We start from the raw sequence: 21,995 nt of genomic DNA, 5'->3' as shown, positions 1-21,995 counted from the left end.
TGTGATGGCAAGTGGGGTCAGTTTTTACATTAACTCCGATTTTCTGTCTATCCCATATATTTCTAAATAGTATGACATTTTTATAAATAATTCTATTAAGTTTCAACAACAAGTTATTAAGTTTCAGCAAGAAGAAGCTATTACATTTCAATTTCAATTTTTAAATGGAGATTTGTGGACTATGCTTTCACATGCACTGTTCATTTTGCAGAGTTTATGTCCATCCAATGGGCTTTAATATATGCTGTATGGAGAGGGCTGTTTTCTCCAGCAATCTTAGATTTACACTGCCTGTTGTGGTTTGCCTGCAAAGCTTTCCCAACATTTCTTGTTTAAAAACTGTTAAAATGTAATTAAAAACAAGCAGTCTATCAAAAGAAAATTAAACTCACAATGCACTACAACAATATACACACATAGATATAGGGAGGACTGTCATTGTCATTAAGAGCTAACCATTTTCTTTGCATAACAGGACAAGATTTAACAAAAAAACAGCAGTAGGCATGGAGCCAGGCACTTTGTGTAGGGATGGAGACTTGGCATGTACCATTCTCTGCCCTGGACCAAAATAAATAGTTAAAACGGCTTTACATTTATTCTGGTCGTATCATTTCTTAAATGTGCATGTGGTACTGATTTTTAAGATGTCTCCAAAAGTTTTCCCCTATAAATTGTATTGTTTCATGAGACAACAATCTTTTTTTTTTATTCGTTCATGGGATGTGGGCGTCGCCGGCATTTATTGCCCATCCCTAATTGCCCTTGAGAAGGTGGTGGTGAGCCGCCTTCTTGAACCGCTGCAGTCCATGTGGTGACGGTTCTCCCACAGTGCTGTTAGGAAGGGAGTTCCAGGATTTTGACGTAGCGACGATGAAGGAACGGCGATATATTTCCAAGTCGGGATGGTGTGTGACTTGGAGGGGAACGTGCAGGTGGAGTTGTTCCCATGTACCTGCTGCTCTTGTCCTTCTAGGTGGTAGAGGTCGCGGGTTTGGGAGGTGCTGTCGAAGAAGCCTTGGCGAGTTGCTGCAGTGCATCCTGTGGATGGTACACTCTGCAGCCACAGTGCGCTGGTGGTGAAGGGAATTAATGTTTCGGGTGGTGGATGGGGTGCCAATCAAGCGGGCTGCTTTATCTTGGATGGTGTCGAGCTTTTTGAGTGTAGTTGGAGCTGCACTCATCCAAGCAAGTGGAGAGTATTCCATCACACTCCTGACTTGTGCCTTGTAGATGGTGGAAAGGCTTTGGGGAGTCAGGAGGTGAGTCACTCGCCGCAGAATACCCAGCCTCTGACCAGCTCTTGTAGCCACAGTATTTATATGGCTGGTCCAGTTAATTTTCTGGTCGATGGTGACCCCCAGGATGTTGATGGTGGGGTATTCAGCGATGGTAATGCCGTTGAATGTCAAGGGGAGGTGGTTAGACTCTCTCTTTTTGGAGATGGTCATTGCCTGGCACTTATCTGGCGCGAATGTTACTTGCCACTTATCAGCCCAAGCCTGGATGTTGTCCAGGTCTTGCTGCATGCGGGCTCGGACTGCTTCATTATTTGAGGGGTTGCGAATGGAACTGAACACTGTGCAGTCATCAGCGAACATCCCCATTTCTGACCTTATGATGGAGGGAAGGTCATTGATGAAGCAGCTGAAGATGGTTGGGCCTAGGACACTGCCCTGAGGAACTCCTGCAGCGATGTCCTGGGGCTGAGATGATTGGCCTCCAACAACCACTACCATCTTCCTTTGTGCTAGGTATGACTCCAGCCACTGGAGAGTTTTCCCCCTGATTCCCATTGACTTCAATTTTACTAGGGCTCCTTGGTGCCACACTCGGTCAAATGCTGCCTTGATGTCAAGGGCAGTCACTCTCACCTCACCTCTGGAATTCATCTCTTTTGTCCATGTTTGGACCAAGGCTGTAATGAGGTCTGGAGCTGAGTGGTCCTGGCGGAACCCAAACTGAGCATCGGTGAGCAGGTTATTGGTGAGTGAGTGCCGCTTGATAGCACTGTCGACGACACCTTCCATCACTTTGCTGATGATTGAGAGTAGACTGATGGGGCGGTAATTGGCCGGATTGGATTTGTCCTGCTTTTTGTGGACAGGACATACCTGGGCAATTTTCCACATTGTCGGGTACATGCCAGTGTTGTAGCTGTACTGGAACAGCTTGGCTGGAGGCGCAGCTAGTTCTGGAGCACAAGTCTTCAGCACTACAGCTGGGATGTTGTCGGGGCCCATAGCCTTTGCTGTATCCAGTGCACTCAGCCGTTTCTTGATATCACGTGGAGTGAATCGAATTGGCTGAAGACTGGCTTCTGTGATGGTGGGGATATCGGGAGGAGGCCGAGATGGATCATCCACTCCGCACTTCTGGCTGAAGATGGTTGCAAACACTTCAGCCTCGTCTTTCACACTCACGTTTTTATAGCATTGATCCAATTTGGCCCAGAATTTACTGAAGCATGGCACCGTCAACCTACCCATGGCATGTCCCTTTAGTTAGACTTTTTCCCCTCACCCTTCAGCTCGAAAATTGTTTTCCTCCGCAAATTGCTGGAAGTGTGAGCTGGTAACAGCACGGTGAGGGCAACAGGGCATCTGGGGCCTCGGTGAACGATGGGACCAACAGTCTATCTCCTTAACTGATGAGATTTAAGGATTGAGAAAAAAATCAGAGGAATGACAGAGAAGAAATAGGGTGAATTAAAGGCAAATCAAGTATAGAAAGAGAAATAAAGTGAGGGAAAGACAGATTGGATTAAGAGAGATGCAAAAAGAGACAGAAAAGAAAAGTAAGAATTTTAAATTTTAAAAATCTCTAAGACAAATTTACTGCCTGCAGGAATGAGGCTCCACAGTTTCAATTGTTTCCTTTCTGGGCCAGAGAAGTTGAATTACATTGCAATAACATAATCCTCGTCCTTAAAAGGACCCTTACATCGTTAAGTACCAGCCCCAATTTTCTGCGGCATTTAATTGGCAACTAATACACAAATGCAACAATTTCTTGAAACTCATGGGTAGGTTGATGGTGCGCTGCTCTGCCATTGGTCTCTTTTCACGAGACTAAGGGCGGAGCAGTGCAAATTATTCAGCAATTTGTGTCAATTTGCAACTCACAGGGTATCTCTCCCTCGCCACACGTTGCTGGATGAATTACACACTAATAACAGCGTGCGCATTGCACTCGCTGTTATTTTCCCAGCACATTCTGGCCCATAAATATGTTTGCACAGAGAAGTAATATATGATGCACATGTTGATTGGGTTGAAGTGTAAGATATGCTTATCAGGAAAGGCTAAATAGGCTGGGGCTCTTGGAAAAGAGAAAGGCTGAGGGGTGGTCTTTAAGATTATGAAAGGGTTCAATAGGGTAGGCATAGTGAAGATATCTCCACTTGCGGGGGAGAACAAAACTAGGGGCCATAAATAAAAGATAGTCACTAATAAATCCAATAGGGAATTCAGGAGAAATGTCTTTTCCCAAAGAGTAGTAAGAATGTGGAACGTGCTACCACAAGGAGTAATTGAGGCGATTAGCACAGATGCATTTAAGCAGAAGCTAGATAATCACGAGGGAGAAAGGAATAGAAGGATTTGTTGATAGGGTTAGATGAAGTAGGGAGGGAGGAGGCTCGTAGGGAGCATAAACATCGGCATAGATCAATTAGCCCGAATGGCCTGTTTCTGTGCTGTAGACTTGATGTAACTTGATATAAGACTTGCATAGAGAAGAAAAATATTTCTGTTGGCATGGTGATAGAAATCTTATTATGTAATAAATCGTAAAATTTAAAACTTTTAATTGACAGTAAGGTAGACTTTCAACTCGCTGCCCAGACATAAAACTGGCATTGTGGATCGGTCGCCCGCTATAGAAGCCTCCCGATTTTCATTTCCAACTATAACGTGCGGCCGATCCGCAATGCCAGTTTTACGCCCAGGTGGCAATTAGAAAATCTGCCCCAATGTCTGCTCCAGATTAAGTTCCGAAATGAATCACTGTGAAGTACAGCACAGTTCATCATGTTTAAAACAGCGAACAGGCTGGTTCTTCATGGAAAATGGCCATAATGCTCAATATTATTTCCAGTACATGTGGTTCATGTGCAAATTCCAGAATGAATGGCTCTTGAACAGCTCTTCTATTCACATGTTGTTCTGCTGTTACTCACTTCTCCGTGTTCCTGTTTTTATTGGCAACAATAGGTCTGTCGTGTCAATAACAAATATATAATAAGCAATAGGCCATGTCTATAGTACAGAATTATGTAATTCTATCGGAACAATGCCCCATAAGGGTGCCTTCAAGATTCACAGAGGAAATGCGCTGTAAACAGCCTGAAATGTGCCTAAAATGGATTTTAGCTTGAAAGCTGCTCACACAAAATGGAAGTCTGTAGTGGCACTGAATGCATTAGAAATGGTTGTAAAGCAAAGCTAGTTCAAACCATGGAAGTTCCCAAATAACTAAGACATAAAAATCTTCTAAGCTAAAACCTATAAAATAATTCAGTCATAAAGCCTCTAAGTTCATTACTCCAGAAAGGACTATATGCATACTATAGACCAGTGTGAGAAATCATTATCCCTAGCTCAGGCCTCGAGAAGATCTCTTAGTGAGACATAAACATGTCAACATCTTCCCATTTTTGTGAAATAAACCCTTGAGAAACCTGATGGATGAGCTGGAAATAAGACATGAAATCTGTCTTTCTTGGGGAAAGCCATGCTTCAATAACTCAATGACATTTCACAGGTCTCCACGTTTATCAAATGTGATTGATAGGAGAAGAGGTGAAACCTTCGAGCACATGTGTCACTTTGATTAGTTAATTGAACGCAAGGGGCTTCTCTTTGAAATTAAGGCATAAAAATAGAGAGCATTGCACCCCTCCAGTCAGTAGAGTAGCAAGAGCAGAAGCTCTTTGGTCTTTGTCAGAGATAGTTTCACATAGATGTATTTTGCTTTGTTAGTTAGGTGACTCTTTTGTTTAGGACAGATAGTGAGTTATCAAAGTCAAAATAAACAGCTATACCAGTCAGTTACACGAAGAGATAAGAGTGTTGCTTAATTGTGAGTAGCATGAAACCGAGAAAGGCAAGAGTGAAACTAACTCAGATATCGTTGCTCGTGCTCAAAGTGAGTTCAGCTGGAACCAAAGATCCATATGGGACAGATAATGTGGTGCTGCTGAGAGGAGCTCAATGACTCGACCCTCCAGAAGCTAATGCCTGCATCCCAGGGAAGGAAGGAGACTGACTCAACTGAGCTGTTTATAAGGACAAGGTGTAAGCTCTCAAACATTGCTAATCACTTATATACGAACATACAAATTAAGAGCAGGAGTAGGCCATTTGGCCCCTTGAGCCTCCTATACCATTTGATAAGATCATGGCTGATCTGATTGTGGCCTCAACCCTACTTTCCCATCTAACTACTATAACCTTTGACTCCCTTGTTAATCAGGAATCTATTTAACTCAGCCTTAAAAATATTCAATGACCCTGCCTCCATCGTTCTCTGGGGAATCACTAATATCTAGATGATAATCTATCCAATAGACTGGCCATTGAAAGCTGTTAACTTGTCAGCTGTTTAAGGAGTTACTCTTAGCGTAATCTCATCAAATTTGTAATCTCAGACTCTGATCACTGCTGGAATTAATAGTCAGCATCTGTTCATGCTGATTTACAATAATATATTGAATTACCTGTAACTTTGGTGACGCATATTGTTAAGTAACTCTGTCCATTAATGATTTGCTATTGAAACTACTGGATAACTCTGGCTAAATTCATTCATATCTATTAAGTGTTTGTGTACCCAACTTTAACGATTATTGGTTACAAAATCACCACTTGTCATTAGTGGGTGATTGGTTGTTTGACTATAACTTTGATGATTTGGCCAGAAAGAGTTAATTCATTCACTTAGTAACTTGTCAGTATCCTAATCGAGGGCTGAAACTAAAACTTAAATTTAACCCGAACTGGTTGGTCCAAGGACCATTCAGGAGCTAACTCAGGCATCACTCACTCCTGGACCTAAAATTGGGCAGTAAAACCCCAGACGGTTCATTAATGAGGAGTTAGGTGAGGGGGTTAAGGACGCGTCTGGTTCCTTGGCATATATTTGTTGGGATACCTGCACCCAGCATTCTTACAAGTCCTTTCTTCTATCTTACTCAAGCGTCATAACAACTTAGAAAATAAGGGCAGCTTTAACATGAAACAGAGTCAAATTAGCAGTATTGTCTTGAGGCCTTAAACAATCTGAGGCTTTGTCGTCAAACTGAAAGTAGCATAACAGTGCCAGATTCATCCCCAATTGGCTGAACAGATTGCAGAGTAATGCACAAACAAAAGAGCTGGGTTGATTAAAAAGGGCTCCTCTTATGTACAGATCATTCATTAGGCAATTGGGATGATTTTGACTGCCTGACATTGGCATTAACATGGTGGTATCAGCCTCAAAATGGGGTCAGTAGACTTACTGTCCCTTTAGCGCCAACGCTCCAGCTGCTGCCATTTTGAAAGGGGCCTTTCCTTGGACGGCCAGAACTTCCACCTGTTTCAGGTGGGTGAACCTCTTCATTATGCAAATTGGGGTCTTATGATATAGTCCTTAAAGGGACTGCTGCTGACCACTCTAAAAACAGGCCCGAAACCTTTTCAACGATATACTTTTGTGGCTGTACAAAAATATTGTGAGTCACTGCTAGCCCAGGCTCATCCCCATCTGCTTTGTCAACCTCCCCTCCCCAGGACCTACCTGCAGACTGGCTCAGTGCAGGAGCCAGCTGAAATTGCTCAGGCCAGAGGCTAACGAGCAGCATTGAGATGCCTGTTTGGCATCCATACCTCACTGGTTCCATTTAAATGAGGTCTGGGACACAAAATGGCTCTGGCCTGTTCGTCCCTGGAACAGGAGGTCAACTCGTGCACTCCGCTAGTTCTAAATATAGACAATGAATTATCAACCAGTAAGCAAAACTATTAAACAAGATCATCAGAGCAAACTTCAATCTGATTTGGGACAAAATTCAGATACTCACCAGCTCCAAATTTTGATACGGCTTGATAGTGTGTACATAAACAGTTTCAGATCTGATTGATATTTAAGTCTTGTAACAAAGGATTAAAAGATAAAACTGTGAATACTGAAAATGTGAAATGTACAGCAGGATAACCAGCATCTGTAAATTCTGAGTAAGGATTACAACCAAAACACTCACCTAACTTTTCTCTTTCTGATTCTGTCTGTTTTTGTACCAAATGATTACACGTATCAATATTTCATAGGCAGACATCAGTTGCTGATAGTCAGTAACTGATGGCATGTAACTGTTCTCAGTACATTCAGGGTAATTTTAACTTCTGGCGATGGCATTAAATGGGCGTTATCAGATTGGATGCCTGTTGTACACCACATTGCTTTACATTGAAGTCAATGGAAAGAAAAATCAGGCAGGATATATAATGTGCGGCCAATCCAATATCACCCGTTTTACACCACTACCAAAATTTAAATTACCCCCATTATCTTTTTTTCCCAGATGAGCTCCAAAGTGAATCCCAAACTAGAAATTTCCTGAATTTGACTTGTTAGGGCCAATACAGTAAATACCGAAGTTTAGCCCAGTCAAAACACCTCAAACTGTTGCTGTCTATGTGTACACTATCATTTTTCCTATCTTGTTACTAGTTTTTCCCTCTATTACAGTGTATGCTTGGCTAGCAGCTGCATCTTTGGGAGGAAGTACAGAAAAGCAGTCAAAGAATTTAAAAACATAAGGTGAAACTTTCAACTTTGACGGGAGAGTAAAAGAGACGGTAGCGGATCGACCGCCCGTTATATATCCCGCTCGATTTTTCCCTTCCTTTGCCAGAGGATGCAAAGGTCCCTTCAAAACTGCTAGTTTAATAGGAAGGAGACAATGCAGCATTTTTCCTACCTAAGAAAAGCGAATAGTTGAAGCAGAGATTATAGCATCTTTTAAGGGAAGAGTGGATAAACATATGAAGTAGGGCAAATTAGAGGGCTACGGGGAGAGAGCAGGACAGTGAGATTAGTTTTGCATTGTTCCAAGAGCTGGCACAGATACAATGGGCCAAATGGCCTCCTTCTCTACTGTAAGCTTTTATGGCTCCATGGTTCTAAAAAAGGAACAGAAAAAATGTGAAAACTCATAAATCAATCATAAATGTTCTATAAGTGGAATAATCTGTTTACATCACTCTATAGGTTCAGATTATTAAAAATGTTACATTTAGTTTTACTGAAGATTGTTATAGGGACAAAAGGCACTTGATTGTCCGTTGTTGACACTAGTTGCCTTGTCAATAATCCCCTAGAAAAGGCTAAGTATGAAATTCATGTGACAATCTCAGGCTGAAAACTATTACTTTCACCAGTGATTGGAGAAGCTTTCTAAATACTCAGATCAATATCCTGATATAAACTTAAAAAACAAGCTTAAAACTATTTTCCTACTTGCTTTTGTGTAGCAAGTAGAAAGAAAAGCTATTTTTTTGGCAGCAGTGCAATAGAACAGCTCATGAGTAAACTGCTATTGCCTGAATCTGAAGCTGGTAGGGTTACTGCAGCAATGAGACAAGCAGGAAGTAGTTCTAGTCACGATGTTGTCACATTCACAGAATTCTTTTTATCCATTGATGCGTGATGATGAGCTTAAAATGGGCTTGCAATATTCAATGAGCTATTGCAGAGGCTGAGTTTTGCAACCATTAAGCTGAAACATTTTGGACAGGAAGCAATCAATGGACTATTACAGATGCCTTGTATTAAATTGTCATTTATCTTCAGGTTTACAATTTTGGAGTAGCTTATAGAAATGAAGCAGCCAAGTGCAGTTGATCAGATGGGATTGCTAGCTACAAGGAGAGCCATCATTGCATACTGGAAAGATGACAATTACAACACATATACCTGATGCTAAAACTTTCAGGCATTGAGCACCTCCCCTTCTAGTCATATTAAGGAGAATCTTCTGATCAATTCTGGCAATTGTTTTATCTTTTTGTTTCAGTTAAAAATTTGAACATGCAACAGTAGATACTGCTACTCTTTCAGTCTCCTTTCTAATGTCCTTGCACATTGTATATCTGTGGATCTGTAATGGAGGTTTCCCATGTGGTGAGTTTTCAGTCTTAGCCAGACAAGGGTTTTATGCAGCAAATAAATAAAATAACTTACATTTATTTAGCACCTTTCATGACTCAGGACATACCAAACCACTTCACAGCTAATGAAGTACTTTTGAAATGTAGTCCCTGTTGTAATGTAGGGAAACATGGCAGCCAATTTGCACATAGCAAGATCCCACAATCAGCAATTAAATAAATTACCAGATAATCTGTTTGTGATGTTTCTTGAAGGATAAATGTTGGCTAAAACACTGGGAGAACTCCCCTACTCTTCTATGAATTGTGCCATGGAATTTTTATGTCCACCTGAGAGGCACACAAGGCTTTGGTTCAACATCTCATCCAAAAGATGGCATCTTCGACAGCGGAGCACTCTCTTAGCACTAAGCTGAAGTGTTAACCTAGATTATGTGCTCAAATCTCTGGACTGGGGCTTGAACTCACATTTTTTGAATCAGAGGCAAGAGTGCTACCACTAAAATAATTAAAGGTGATTCGATGATTTCCTATGGTTGCACAAATATCAAGTTTCATTGTAAATTCTTTCCCCTAAACCCTTTCATTGTGCTTTGCAACAACATAACCTGCACATCAAAATAATCTAACATTCTTCTTACAAATAGTTGTACATATAAATTTAGATCTTAGTGCAGAACTTTGAACTGTTAGAACCCAAACCCTATGTTTCCATTTCCTTAACTTATTGTTAAATAATGTCATGAAAGCTAATAGATATTTATTTCATAAACACTACCATTTTAATCAAATCATAGCTTTAAGTTTTAATTGTTACAGTTGAAGCTTTACTACATACCATTGATCCACTTTACTTCTGGGTCATGTATAGTGAACTCTATTCTGAACAGGTCATCCAGGGATAGTCGAGCATCTGCTGTTTTTGAAGTATCATCTGAGATAAAACAAATATCATGAACAATAGGTTAAAGTTCTATAATATTCAGCATAGAGCTGACTAAGAAAACAAGATATGGAATTCTGAGATTGGTGTTCTTTTGTAACTTCAAGATTTTTATATGAAATAATTTTCTATAATATCTACAATATATATGTGAAATTAAAATACAAAAGACTAAAAAGTAAATATGTATAAGCAGACCTGATAACTTACTCAGTCTTGAGCTCATTACAGTCAGTGTATCAAGTGACAATTTTTAAAATATTTTATATTAAGAACTGTAGTTAGAGGGTCCTGTAATACTTTTTATTATGACCTGCCTTTTTGTCTCTTCAACATCTTGAAAATCTTCTGAGTGTACCCATTCTCACCGGCTACACTAATGACTATAGATTTTTCCTTTGAAACTGGTTCAGTCGATTAACAGTTTTGCCCACCTGCTGGTAAAATCACCCTGTTTATAGTGTAGGAGGGAGAAAGTGGTAGCCAAAAAAAAAGTCTGCCAGCCTGATTGCCATGTGCCAGTCTAGGGCAAACTGGGAGGTGGGGGGTGGGGAGAAATGCAAGAATAATGGGTGACTGTGTGAGCAGGGATTCCCAACATGCGAACAACCTTGGAGGAGGGATACTGGAGCAGATACTGCTTAGAGAGAGACAAATTCAAACACAGAACACAGAAATGCCAGAACTGCAACTTTTCAAAAGCTGTCAGGATACAGCTAAATGGGAGTGAGAGGATGTGGGCAGGGCAGGACAGGGGCGAGGGTTGGAAAGGCAAAGAAGCCTGAGTGTGTAGACCAGGGATGGCTGATTGGGGAGAGGAGAATGAGCAATGGCAGGGGGAACTGGCAAACTTACAGTATCTCTGAGCTTTACGATTTCTAAACACCAAGAAGGACGAAAGTAGCAATGTCACAGAAAGTTCCCCTCCACATCAAAACCATCCTGACTTGGACATGTACTGCCATTCTTTCATAATTTCTGGGTGAAAATCCTGGAATTCCTTACCTAACACCATCACCAAAAAAACTGTAGCAGTTCAAGGAGAAGGCCCACCACTTTCTCAGAGCAACTATGGATGGGCAATAAAAGTGGCTTTGCCAGGGTCACCCACATCCCAAGAACAAATAGAAAAAGACAAACAAACCAGGGTCAGCTGACTGGGGTGGGGTGGGGAGGTGGGGTAAGAGAGGGAACTGTACCATTGGGTTCATTTTGTTGGGGAATGAAGAAACATGGGAAGCCAGCTGGTTATGAGAGTGGACAGCATTGTACCAGAGGATTGAGACTGGAGCGGTATAAAGGTAAGCTGAGAGGGAAGAAGACTCAAAACATGAAAAGTAAGAACAGGAAAGCAAGCTACAAGAAGCAGCTGCAAGAGTGAGTGTGCGGAAGAAGGACACTGAAAGACTATAAAGCACTAGTGCCAAGAAGCAACGACGGAAAGATAGGAGTGGTTTAGAGGAATATAGCAACCAAGAGAACACAACAGTAGTAAATTAGGAGCAGAGAGTAGGAACTTCAGAGACCGAGGCACCAAAGGATGAGTGCAGGGACTGAGGGGCAAGCTAACGTGAGGGACCCGCTGAGATATGTAGTATAGCAAGACCCTCGAACTTAAATTGAGAGTGGGACATCTGCGGTTCTGTATTGAGGCATTGGCAAAGGCTGAAAAGTTGAGGCAGGACTTGCAAGGGACACAGCTAGGAAGAGTACCCGGGTACTGGAATAGAGTGCCTGCAGAGATCCCCGAATGCTTGAGAGCTTTTACTCTGAATGCAGCAGAGATGCAGAGAAGAGTCTGGCAGAGCCCAGGCGGGGAGAAAGCCTTAAGAACCCAGGGAGGGACACTACCCTGTGAGCCTGAGGGCAGCTGGAAGAGAACAAGAGCATTGAGAACAGTCAGAGGGAGAGCAGTAAAGAAGAGAAAGGACTTGGACTAAATGCAAGGAAGCCACTGCTAGATGCATTCAAGGAAGACTCCAACTACTGAGCAGTCATGTTCTCATTGGTCAGTACAGACAGTACTCAAGACTTTCAGGTGCCAAAGGGGGCTAGTCAGAGTCTGAAACTGAGACTAAAGGGTACAGAACTATACTAACTTGTAAAGGATGTATAATATCTATTGGTGTAAATTGTAGACAGACAAATCAACTTGTAACTATAATTTAAGAATATAAGTAATAGGTGCAGGAGTAGGCCATACAGCCCCTCGAGCCTGCTCCACCATTCAATCAGATCACTGCTGATCTTCAACCTCAACTCCACTTTCCTGCCCGATCCCCATATCTCTCGATTCCCTTAGAGTCCAAAAATCTATCTCAGCTTTGAATATACTCAATGACTCAGCATCCACAGCCATCTGGGGTAGAGAATTCCAAAGATTCACCGCCCTCTGAGTGAAGAAATTCCTCCTCATCGCAGTCTTAAATGGCCGACCCCTTATCCTGCGACTATGCCCTCTAGTTCTAGACTCTACAGCCAGGGGAAACAACCTCCCAGCCTCTACCCTGTCAAGCCCCCTTAGGATCTTATATATTTCAATTAGATCACCTCTCAGTCTTCTAAACTCCAGAGAGTATAGGCCCATTCTACTCAACCTCTCCTCATAGGTCAGCCCTCTCCATCCCAGGAATTAATCTAGTGAACCTTCATTGCACCACCTTGAAGGCAAATATATCCTTCCTTTAGGTAAGGAGACCAACACTGTATGCAGTACTCCAGGTCTCACCAAAGCCCTGTACAAGGAGGTGGTAAATGGAGTACAATATGGGGAAATGTGAAGTTATTCACTTTGATAGGAAGAATAGAAAAACAGAATATTTTTTAAATGGTGAGAAACTATTAAATGTTGGTGTCCAGAGAGACTTGGATGTCCTGGTACTGGAAACAATTGTAGTAAGACTTCCTTACTCTTGTACTCCAATCCCCTTGCAATAAAGGCCGACATGCCATTTGCTTTCCTAATTGCCTGCTGTACCTGCATGCTAACTTTTTGTGTTTCTAGTACTATGACATCCAAGTCTCTCTGGACACCAACATTTAATAGTTTCTCACCATTTAAAAAATATTCTACCAAAGGGAATAACTTCTCATTTCCCCATATTATACTCCATCTGCCACCTTCTTGCCCACTCACTTAACCTGTCTGTATTCCTTTGTAGACTGTGTCCTGCTCACAGCTTACTTTCCAACTTAGCTTTGTATCATCAGCAAACTTGGATACATTACACTCAGTCCCTTCATCCAAGTCATTAATATAGATTGTAAATAGCTGAGGACCAAGCACCGATCCTTGTGGTGCCCCACTAGTTACAGCCTGCCAGCCTAAAAATGACCCGTTTATCCCCACTTTCTGTTTTCTATCCATTAACCAATCCTCCATCCATACTGGTATGTTACCCCCAACCGCATGAGCCCTTATCTTGCTTAATAACCTTTAATGTGGCACCTTATCGAATTTGAAATTAGGTAATCAAGTCCCACTTTCAGATGGCATCATGATTTTCTTTAACATTACCACTGTGTAGTCTGGACTAGTGGGTATATAATACTGAAATCAGCAAAGCAGGTAAGTGCATCCCCATGACAACCTGCCAAAAATGTTAGTGTGACCACTTATTAGAATTGTGACTCCTCTTTTTAACTGTGGAAATCTATCCAGAGGAGGGTGAGTATTTAACATATTTTTGGAACTATGTACATCCTAGCTATTTTACCAGTACACTGTATGCACAAGTCATGATGGTGCATGCATAATGTTTTCTAAAAAAGATTAAATGCTATTTTTCCCTGCGCTCATATAAGTCCAATATCAGCCACATTTTAATACATCCCAAAGTATTAATTAAATATGTTTTCAACTAACATGTTGCTGGATGGCTTAACATACTGTCAGCAATTAGTTAAGAAACAGTGAGTTGGAAAATTGAGTTTTTCGCTTCAGTGATAACTTACTGCCTGAAGAGTTTTAATAACCACTGTCTGAAAGTAGGTTCTTTAATTCCAATAAATTGTGAGTTAATCTCTTAGTGACCAGTGGAGATGTTAATGCATCTGTTATAAACTTTTATTTTCCCTTGAGATGTTTGATCCCCTTTCATTTTTTTTTCTTGTGTCCATTTGTACTACAATCCTTTGGCAGATTTCTTTTCCCCTGATTAACTCGTGTAATAAAGATGCCATGTTAAAAGTTTCTTTCATCCTTATGTGGTTGAAGGATGGTTTCTTCAGGATATTTTTCCCACCTTTATTAACTGTAACAACATTTAGTATTCAAGAGTGAGTGGGGACCTTAATATGCATTTTACAGTGTAATCAAATCCCTGAGGGCTGCGAATTAATCTTTTGACTGAAAAGTGAAGGTTTTTCTCTGTAGATAGATTAATTTTGTTAAATATACAATAATAAAAATATCCATCAATGAACAGGTAAAGCTGGGTCAAGATTAATTATGGGAGGTTCAAGTTCTGCCCAAGAAATCTAAATCTGGACAGACAAAATTGATCAAATTTAGTTTAGTTCAGCTATCTTCTCATTGCGAGTTAGTATACTAACTTTATGTAAATAGTGCATACAAATAAACTGGACACCAGAATTTTTATTAGCCTAATGTCAATTATTCTCTCAATGGTACTTTCTTCCAGCTAATAGGTGATATTGAATTATTGAAACATATAAGATTGTGAAGGGGCTTGATCGGGTGGATGCGGTAAGGATGTTCCCAAGGGTGGGTGAAACTAGAACTAGGGGGTATAATCTTAGAATAAGGGGCTGCTCTTTCAAAACTGAGATGAGGAGAAACTTCTTCACTCAGAGGGTAGTAGGTCTGTGGAATTTGCTGCCCCAGGAAGCTGTGGAAGCTACATCATTAAATAAATTAAAAACAGAAATAGACAGTTTCCTAGAAGTAAAGGGAATTAGGGGTTACGGGGAGCGGGCAGGAAATTGGACATGAATTTAAATTTGAGGTTAGGATCAGATCAGCCATGATCTTATTGAATGGCGGAGCAGGCTCGAGGGGCCGATTGGCCTACTCCTGCTCCTATTTCTTATGTTCCCTTCTTCAACCACCTCCTTTAAGTGGAATGATTAGTATCATTTTAAACAAATCCATAAATTTAGTGCTTTAAAAGATATTTTTCTGTTTCTTCCATTTTAATTCAGCATTTCCTTTTGACAACATGGCCAAGGTAATAAATTAGATGTAAAAACCTGTGTCATACTTACATGAACATGATACAGAGAATGTGCACCAAGAAGCATGGGACCTAGCAACCATCATTAAATACTAGAGGACCTAGGGTCTGGTGACAATGAGGAACTGAAGGAAATTAGTATTAGTAAAAAAAAGTACTAGAGAAATTAATGGGACTGAAAGTCGATAAATCCAAAGGACCTGGGTTTTGAAAGAGGTGGCTATAGAGATCGTGGATCCATTGGTTGTCATCTTCCAAAATTCTACAGATTCTGGAATGGTTCCTGCAGATTGGAGGGTAGCAAATGCAACTGCACCATTTAAAAAAGAAGGGAGAGAGAAAACAGGGAACTACAGACCTGTTAGCCTGACATCAGTAGTAGGGAAAATGCTAGAATCTATTATAAAGGATGCGATAACAGGAATTTAGACAATAATAATAGGATTTGGCAGAGTTAACATGGATTTCTGAAAGGGGAATCATGTTTGACAAACCTATTGGAGTTCTTTGAGGATGTAACTAGTAGAATAGATAAGGGGAAACCAGCAGATGTGGTGTACTTGGATTTTCAGAAGGCTTTCAATAACGTCCCACACAGGTTGGTGAACAAAGTTAGAGCACATGGAATTGGAGGTAATATACTGGCATGGATTGAGTATTGGTTAACAGACAGAAAACAGAGAGCAGGAATAAATGGGTCTTTTTCAGGTTGGTAGACTGTAACTAGTGGGGTACCGCAGGGATCAGTGCTTGGACCCCAGCTATTCTCAATCTATCAATGATTTGGATGAGGGGACCAAATGTAATATTTCCAAGTTTGCTGATGACACAAAACTAGGTGGGAATGTGAGTTGTGAGGAGGATGCAAAGAGGTTTCAAGGGGATATAGGCAGGCTAAGTGAGTGGGCAAGAACATGGCAGATGGAATATAATGTGGAAAAATGTCAAGTTATCCACTTTGGTAGGAAAAACAGAAATGTAGAGTATTTTCTAAATGGTGAGAGATTGGGAAATGTTGATGTTCTAAGGGACCTGGGTGTCCTTGTACATGAGTCACTGAAAGCTAACATGCAGGTGCAGCAAGCGATTAGGAAGGCAAATGATATGTTAGCCTTTATTACAAGAGGATGAGAGAACAGGAGTAAAGATGTCTTACTGTAATTATATAGGCCTTGGTGAGACCACACCTGGAGTATTGTGTACAATTTTGGTCTCCTTACCCAAGAAAGGATACACTTGACATAGAGGGAGTGCAACGAAGGTTCAGCAGACTGATTCCTGGGATGGCGGGATTGTCGTATGAGGAGAGATTGAGTAGACTGGACCTGTATTCTCTAGAATTTAGAAGAATGAGAGGTGATCTCATTGAAACATACAAAATTCTTACAGGGCTCGATAGGGTAGATACAAGGAGGATGTTTCCTCTGGCTGGGGAGTCTAGAACCAGGGGTGACAGTCTCAGAATAAAGAGGAGGCCATTTAGGACTGAGATGAGGAGAAATTTCTTCACTCAGAGGGTGGTGAATCTTTGGAATTCTCTACCCCAGAGGGCTGTGGAGGCTCAGTAATTGACAGAGATCGATACATTTCTAGATATTAAAGGCATCAAGGGAAATGGGGATAGTGCAGGAAAATGGCGTTGAGGTAGAAAATCAGCCATGACCTTATTGAATGGCGGAGTAGGCTCGAGGGGCCAGATGGCCTACTCCTGCTCCTATTTTTTATGTTCTCATATGTGAAGTTCTGCAGTGCCTCGGTGCAATTTAATACCATGTTTCTTAAGATTTTCACTGCAGATGAGACACAGAATGATGGCTGGACTGAAAATGGTCCAGACACCTTATCAGGAATACAATCTAATCAGGCAATTAAGTAAAAGTTACATGTCTATTTATGGGTACCACAACCAAAGAGACAGTTCCTTTAATCATGGATACTTCCTGCAGCTATATTCACAAGAACAGCTAGAAGCGACACACATTTCAAACATGGTGGCACAAACTGAGATTATGAAAACTGACATACTCCTTCACCCACAGGAATGACTGATATATATTATCTTGCATTAACCATGAAAGAAGTGAATTTTAATGCAATAGTTTCAGTTTAGTCCACAAGATATACATGTCCATGATAGGAAAATATGTCAAAATATTTGAGTCTGGTTGTGATGATGCCTTTGAATCCACATATTTCCTATTTGTTTCAGCCAACTCATAGCCCTGGCTAGCAACAGAAAGTGAAGTGAATCTGTTCAAACAAAGACTTGTTGCTGAACCAATCAGTTCTTGTGCTGATTCCTATAATTAGGGCAAATATTGTGTTTCGGAAAGTGATTTATAATGAAGATCCACTCAGAAACTGGCATTTTCACTGCCTCTGGGACTTTGTTTTTAATCCTAAATGTAGTCATTAGATAGCAAATTGTACTGTAAATGATAAGTATAGAAATTCGAAATATACATCATACTGTGCCAAATCAGTTTTCCTGCCTAGAATGGTTGTCTGGAAACACGGCTCCATCATATTGTATGCAGTCAGAAGTTGATAGAGTACATAGGATTAGGCTTATGGTATTGGGTAGAGCAGACATAGGTGACCTCCAACTGTCAAAATCTGGGGATTGATGATTGGTTTGAGGCTTCAGTTTAGATGTGTTCCATATCGTCTTCTATCAGTATACTAAATACAGGAACTAGTGTCGTTATTCTCTCGAAGTGACTCTTCAGGGAATCCAAAGGGTTACAATGCGACATCTTTTGCAACAGAGGTCATGGTTTTGAGATCTTTGCTTTAATAGTATTGCAATGGCAATGCCAGTAGCAGTCATTATGAACTACACCTTACTTCTAATTACTACAATAAAATTCTGTACTTTTAACATCATTTACAGTCAACTAAAATTCCAGCCTCAACTATACGTTGTTTGCCATTCTTGTAACAACAGCCATTCATATTAAACTAAATCATATTAATGTCCTGTCCCACCGGCAAGATAGACCAACCAGAGGTGGGAGCACAGTTTTACACAGTTAGGTGGGTGTGGCTTATGGAGTCCTCAATATTGAACCCAGATCTCATGAAGTCTCATAGTTTCGGGTCAAGCAAGATCAAAGGAATCTTAAGCACCACCTATCGCGCCCTCTCAACTGTCGAATGAGTACTCCTCAATGTTGAGTATCACTTGGAAGAAGCTAGGAGGGAAGAAAGGGGCCTACTCTGGATATGGAACTTCAATGCCTTGTAAGGATTTTGGACATTGGGTCAGACCCCATTTAACTCTTTTGAATTGCTGGACGTTTCAACGTAAAGGGTTAACTAGCCCCTTTAAGGATTTGGACATTCACTTAGACAGTCCATTTGAAAGCAAGGGTTAAGTCATCTCTTGACATTACATTTAGACAGTGATGTGCACTGAAGATCTACTGGATGACTCAAAGTAAGGGCAGTACATGTGAAAGCAAGGGTTAACTCGCCCGCCCCTTGACATTACCTTTGGACTTTTGGACAGTTTAAATTCACAACTGCAAGGACAGCAAAGTGCAGCCAGTTTAAACTGGATATTCGGACATCAGTTTAAAACTGCAAAAGCAGCAGAGAACAGAAACATCAATAAACTGTAGTTTTCAATTTTTCAATCAACTGATAAGCTTAAAAGACAAAAGCTTCCGTCGCCTTCCAAAAGCTTCGAGAGTTTGAACCAGTCTCCGGTTCTCACCGTAAATGCAAAGGATAAACAACGGTTAAGACGACAACTGTAGAGAAGCTTCGAGAAGGTTCTACCAACATTGGTTCTCAGGACATCTTTGCTGCTCAACAACAACCTGATTCTCAAAACAAAGGAGCTCATAAATGCACCTGGATTCACACAGAGAAGATGATACAGTGGATTCACAAGTTTCATGAGTGGTCCAACCAACTATCCATCATTAATGCAACGATGGGTGAATCTTGGCCTTCTCGTAGCTTGGAGCTCATCCTATCAGTCAAAAACCATACAAAGATAGGACATTGTCGAAGCTTCAACAGTCAACAGTTGCAGGAGCAACAGTTGAACAATTACTGCGGTATGAGTTTCGATACTTTGCTTCTGAACTTTGACAAAAGACTGTACTTCTGAACTTTGACTAAAAGATAAACTTTGATGAAAAGACAAAGAACCCCGATACTTTGGCCCAAAAATTACTCACCTGTGAACGCCGTTCCTTAATGGCGTCATCTGTCTCCACCAGCGAATTGAAGGAGCAAGTTCACACATTTGCACTGCGCACTAAAACCCGGAAATTATGAACTTGCTCCTATTGGTTCACCGGTGATTTGACAGCTGCAAATTAAAGGGGAATCGCACACCATAAATCATAGAAAAATCGTAAACGTGCCCATCTGACCAGCTGGAACCATAACAACTTACATCACCAAAAAGTTAAGCTGAAAAATACCAGGTCTACACTATTTTTAAAAATGCGGTGACTCTTCATGACTGCCAAACAACTAAAAATTACATTTTAAAAATGTGGAGTCTCTTATTATTCTTTACTGTAATATTTTTTGGTCTTCAAAAAATTTAAACTTTTCACTTCTGTCTCTTTAATTACTTCTTTGGCTTTTTATTCAAAAAAATATATTTTTTAAAATTTACAATGACTTGCAGAATATTACTTTAAATGAATGAACTTTGCTTGCCTACTTGTGGGTGTGACTTCTCTTCTGGACAGATTCTGTGGGCGTATCTTCCTTTCCCACAGACATTTCCCATGCTGTTCAGAGGCTGGGTTGATGACGCGCATTTTTTGAAAACTTACAAATCGTGCAAGTCTATGCCACGGAGCCCGCAAGTGAGTAAATTCATACACTTAATTCGCAGGAGCTGCTGCCAACGTTGCCACGCCGCTGTAAGCAAGTTCCCGCTCTTTATTTCGACAAAGAAGCAAACCTTTGCGAGAAGACAAAAACCTCGACACATCATTCGATAAATCCCTCAACAAAGCACCTGTTACAGCAGCGATCAACACCCTACTTCTAGACAGCTGCCTTGATGTTTTATAGAGGCTATATGTGTTATTTGCTTGCTTTGCTTTATGCCTGCTTGTAGGAATCAGGTAGAGTAATCTACGTATTGACTGAGTTGCTTCATGCTTATGTACTCCTTTTGAAATCATTAAATAATCACTTTGATTAATGAAACGACCGCGTATGTGTGTCTTTCTTTGTCTGAACTATTGTCTGAATCTCTGGGAAGACCCAAATTTCCCTACAGTCTACCACCAAGAATTGCTCAGTAGTACCTTGAGACCCCGAGCTGGCCAAATCCTGAAAGACATAGCTACCAGAATGGATGTCAGACGGTGAGGGATCCAACACGAGGAAGTAACCTACTTGACCTCGTCTTCATCAACCGATTGTCACAGACTTACCTTTCCACAATAGCATTGGTAGAAATGACCACCGCACAGTTTTTGTGGAGCCCAGCACATGAATGCAAGAGGGAAGTGCTTTCGAGGGTCTTCAGCCAAAAGTGCCTATTGGGTGATCCTACTCAGCCTCCTCCCAAGGGTCCCACCATCGTAGATACCAATGTTCAACCAATTCGGTTCACTCCATGTGACATTAAGTAGCAGCTGACTGCACAAGATTCAACAAAGACAATGAGCCCTGGCAACATCCCAATTGTAGTGCTGAAGACCTGTGTACCAGAGCTGGTCCCCAGCCAAGCTATCCTAGTGCAGCTATGACAATGTATGTCCTAGTCACACAAAACGGGATAAATCCAACCCGGCCAATTACCACCTCCTCTCAATCATCAGTAAAATGATGGATGGAGACATCATCAATAGTACAATTAAGTAATACCTATTCACCAAGAACCTGCTCATCGATGCGCAGTTCAGGTTTTACCAGAAGCACTTGGCTCCAGGCTTCATCACAGACGTGGATTCACAAGCTGAATGTCAGAGGAGAGGTTAGAGGAGCAGCCCCCCGACATCAAGGCAGCATCTGACTGAGTATGGCTCCAAGGAGCTCTAATAAAACTGAAGTCAATGAGGGTCAAAGAGAAAATCCTCCGATGGCTGGAGTTATACTTGGTGAAAACAAAGACTACTGTAGTTGTTGGAGGCCAGTCATCAGAGCCCCAGGATGTCCTCAGGGAAGTACCCTTTATCCAATTATCTTTAGCTGCTTGATCAGTAACTTTCCTCCATCATAAGGACAGGCCTGATCTGTTCGCTAACAATTAATCAGTGTTCATTCATAACTCCTCCAATAATGAAGCAACCCATGCCAGTCTACAGCAGGATTTGAATAACATCCAGGCTTGGGCTGGACTGACAAGTGGCAGGTATTATTTGCGCCACGTAAGTGCCAGGCAATGTTCATCTCAACAAGATAAAAGCCAGCTAGCTCCCTTTGTCTTCCGATGGCACCATCATCACCGAGCCCCTCACTATCTTGGGGTCCACTACTGACTAGAAGCTTAACCGGACCAGGCATATCAACTCCATGGCTACAAGAGTAGACCAAAGGCTGGGTGCTCTGATGCATGGCTCACAGAAGGCAGAATCACAGAAAGTAGTTTTATGACCTCATGAGGTCAGCCAAGGTAAGTGGAAGCAGTCACAACTTCTACATATGCAATGTAAGAAGCACGTTTCACATTTGTACCCATCCTGTCATTATGAAAAAGTTGACAGTTCTCTCACATTGATC

At 41.2% G+C, this 21,995-nt stretch overlaps 1 protein-coding gene across 1 annotated transcript in view; it reads right to left on the bottom strand.

The window, feature by feature from the left end:
• LOC137323598 (inactive dipeptidyl peptidase 10-like) overlaps positions 1-21,995 on the bottom strand; it is a 685,713-nt gene that overhangs the window by 514,203 nt on the left and 149,515 nt on the right. The window contains exon 3 of the mRNA XM_067987272.1: positions 9,991-10,086. Coding sequence (XP_067843373.1) covers positions 9,991-10,086 — 96 coding nt within the window. The remainder of the gene's footprint in view (positions 1-9,990; positions 10,087-21,995) is intronic.

The sequence above is a fragment of the Heptranchias perlo genome, chromosome 7, assembly GCF_035084215.1.
Source record: "Heptranchias perlo isolate sHepPer1 chromosome 7, sHepPer1.hap1, whole genome shotgun sequence".
In the NCBI taxonomy this organism is placed as follows: Eukaryota; Metazoa; Chordata; class Chondrichthyes; order Hexanchiformes; family Hexanchidae; genus Heptranchias; species Heptranchias perlo.
This window is presented reverse-complemented; position numbering and strand designations above follow the sequence as displayed.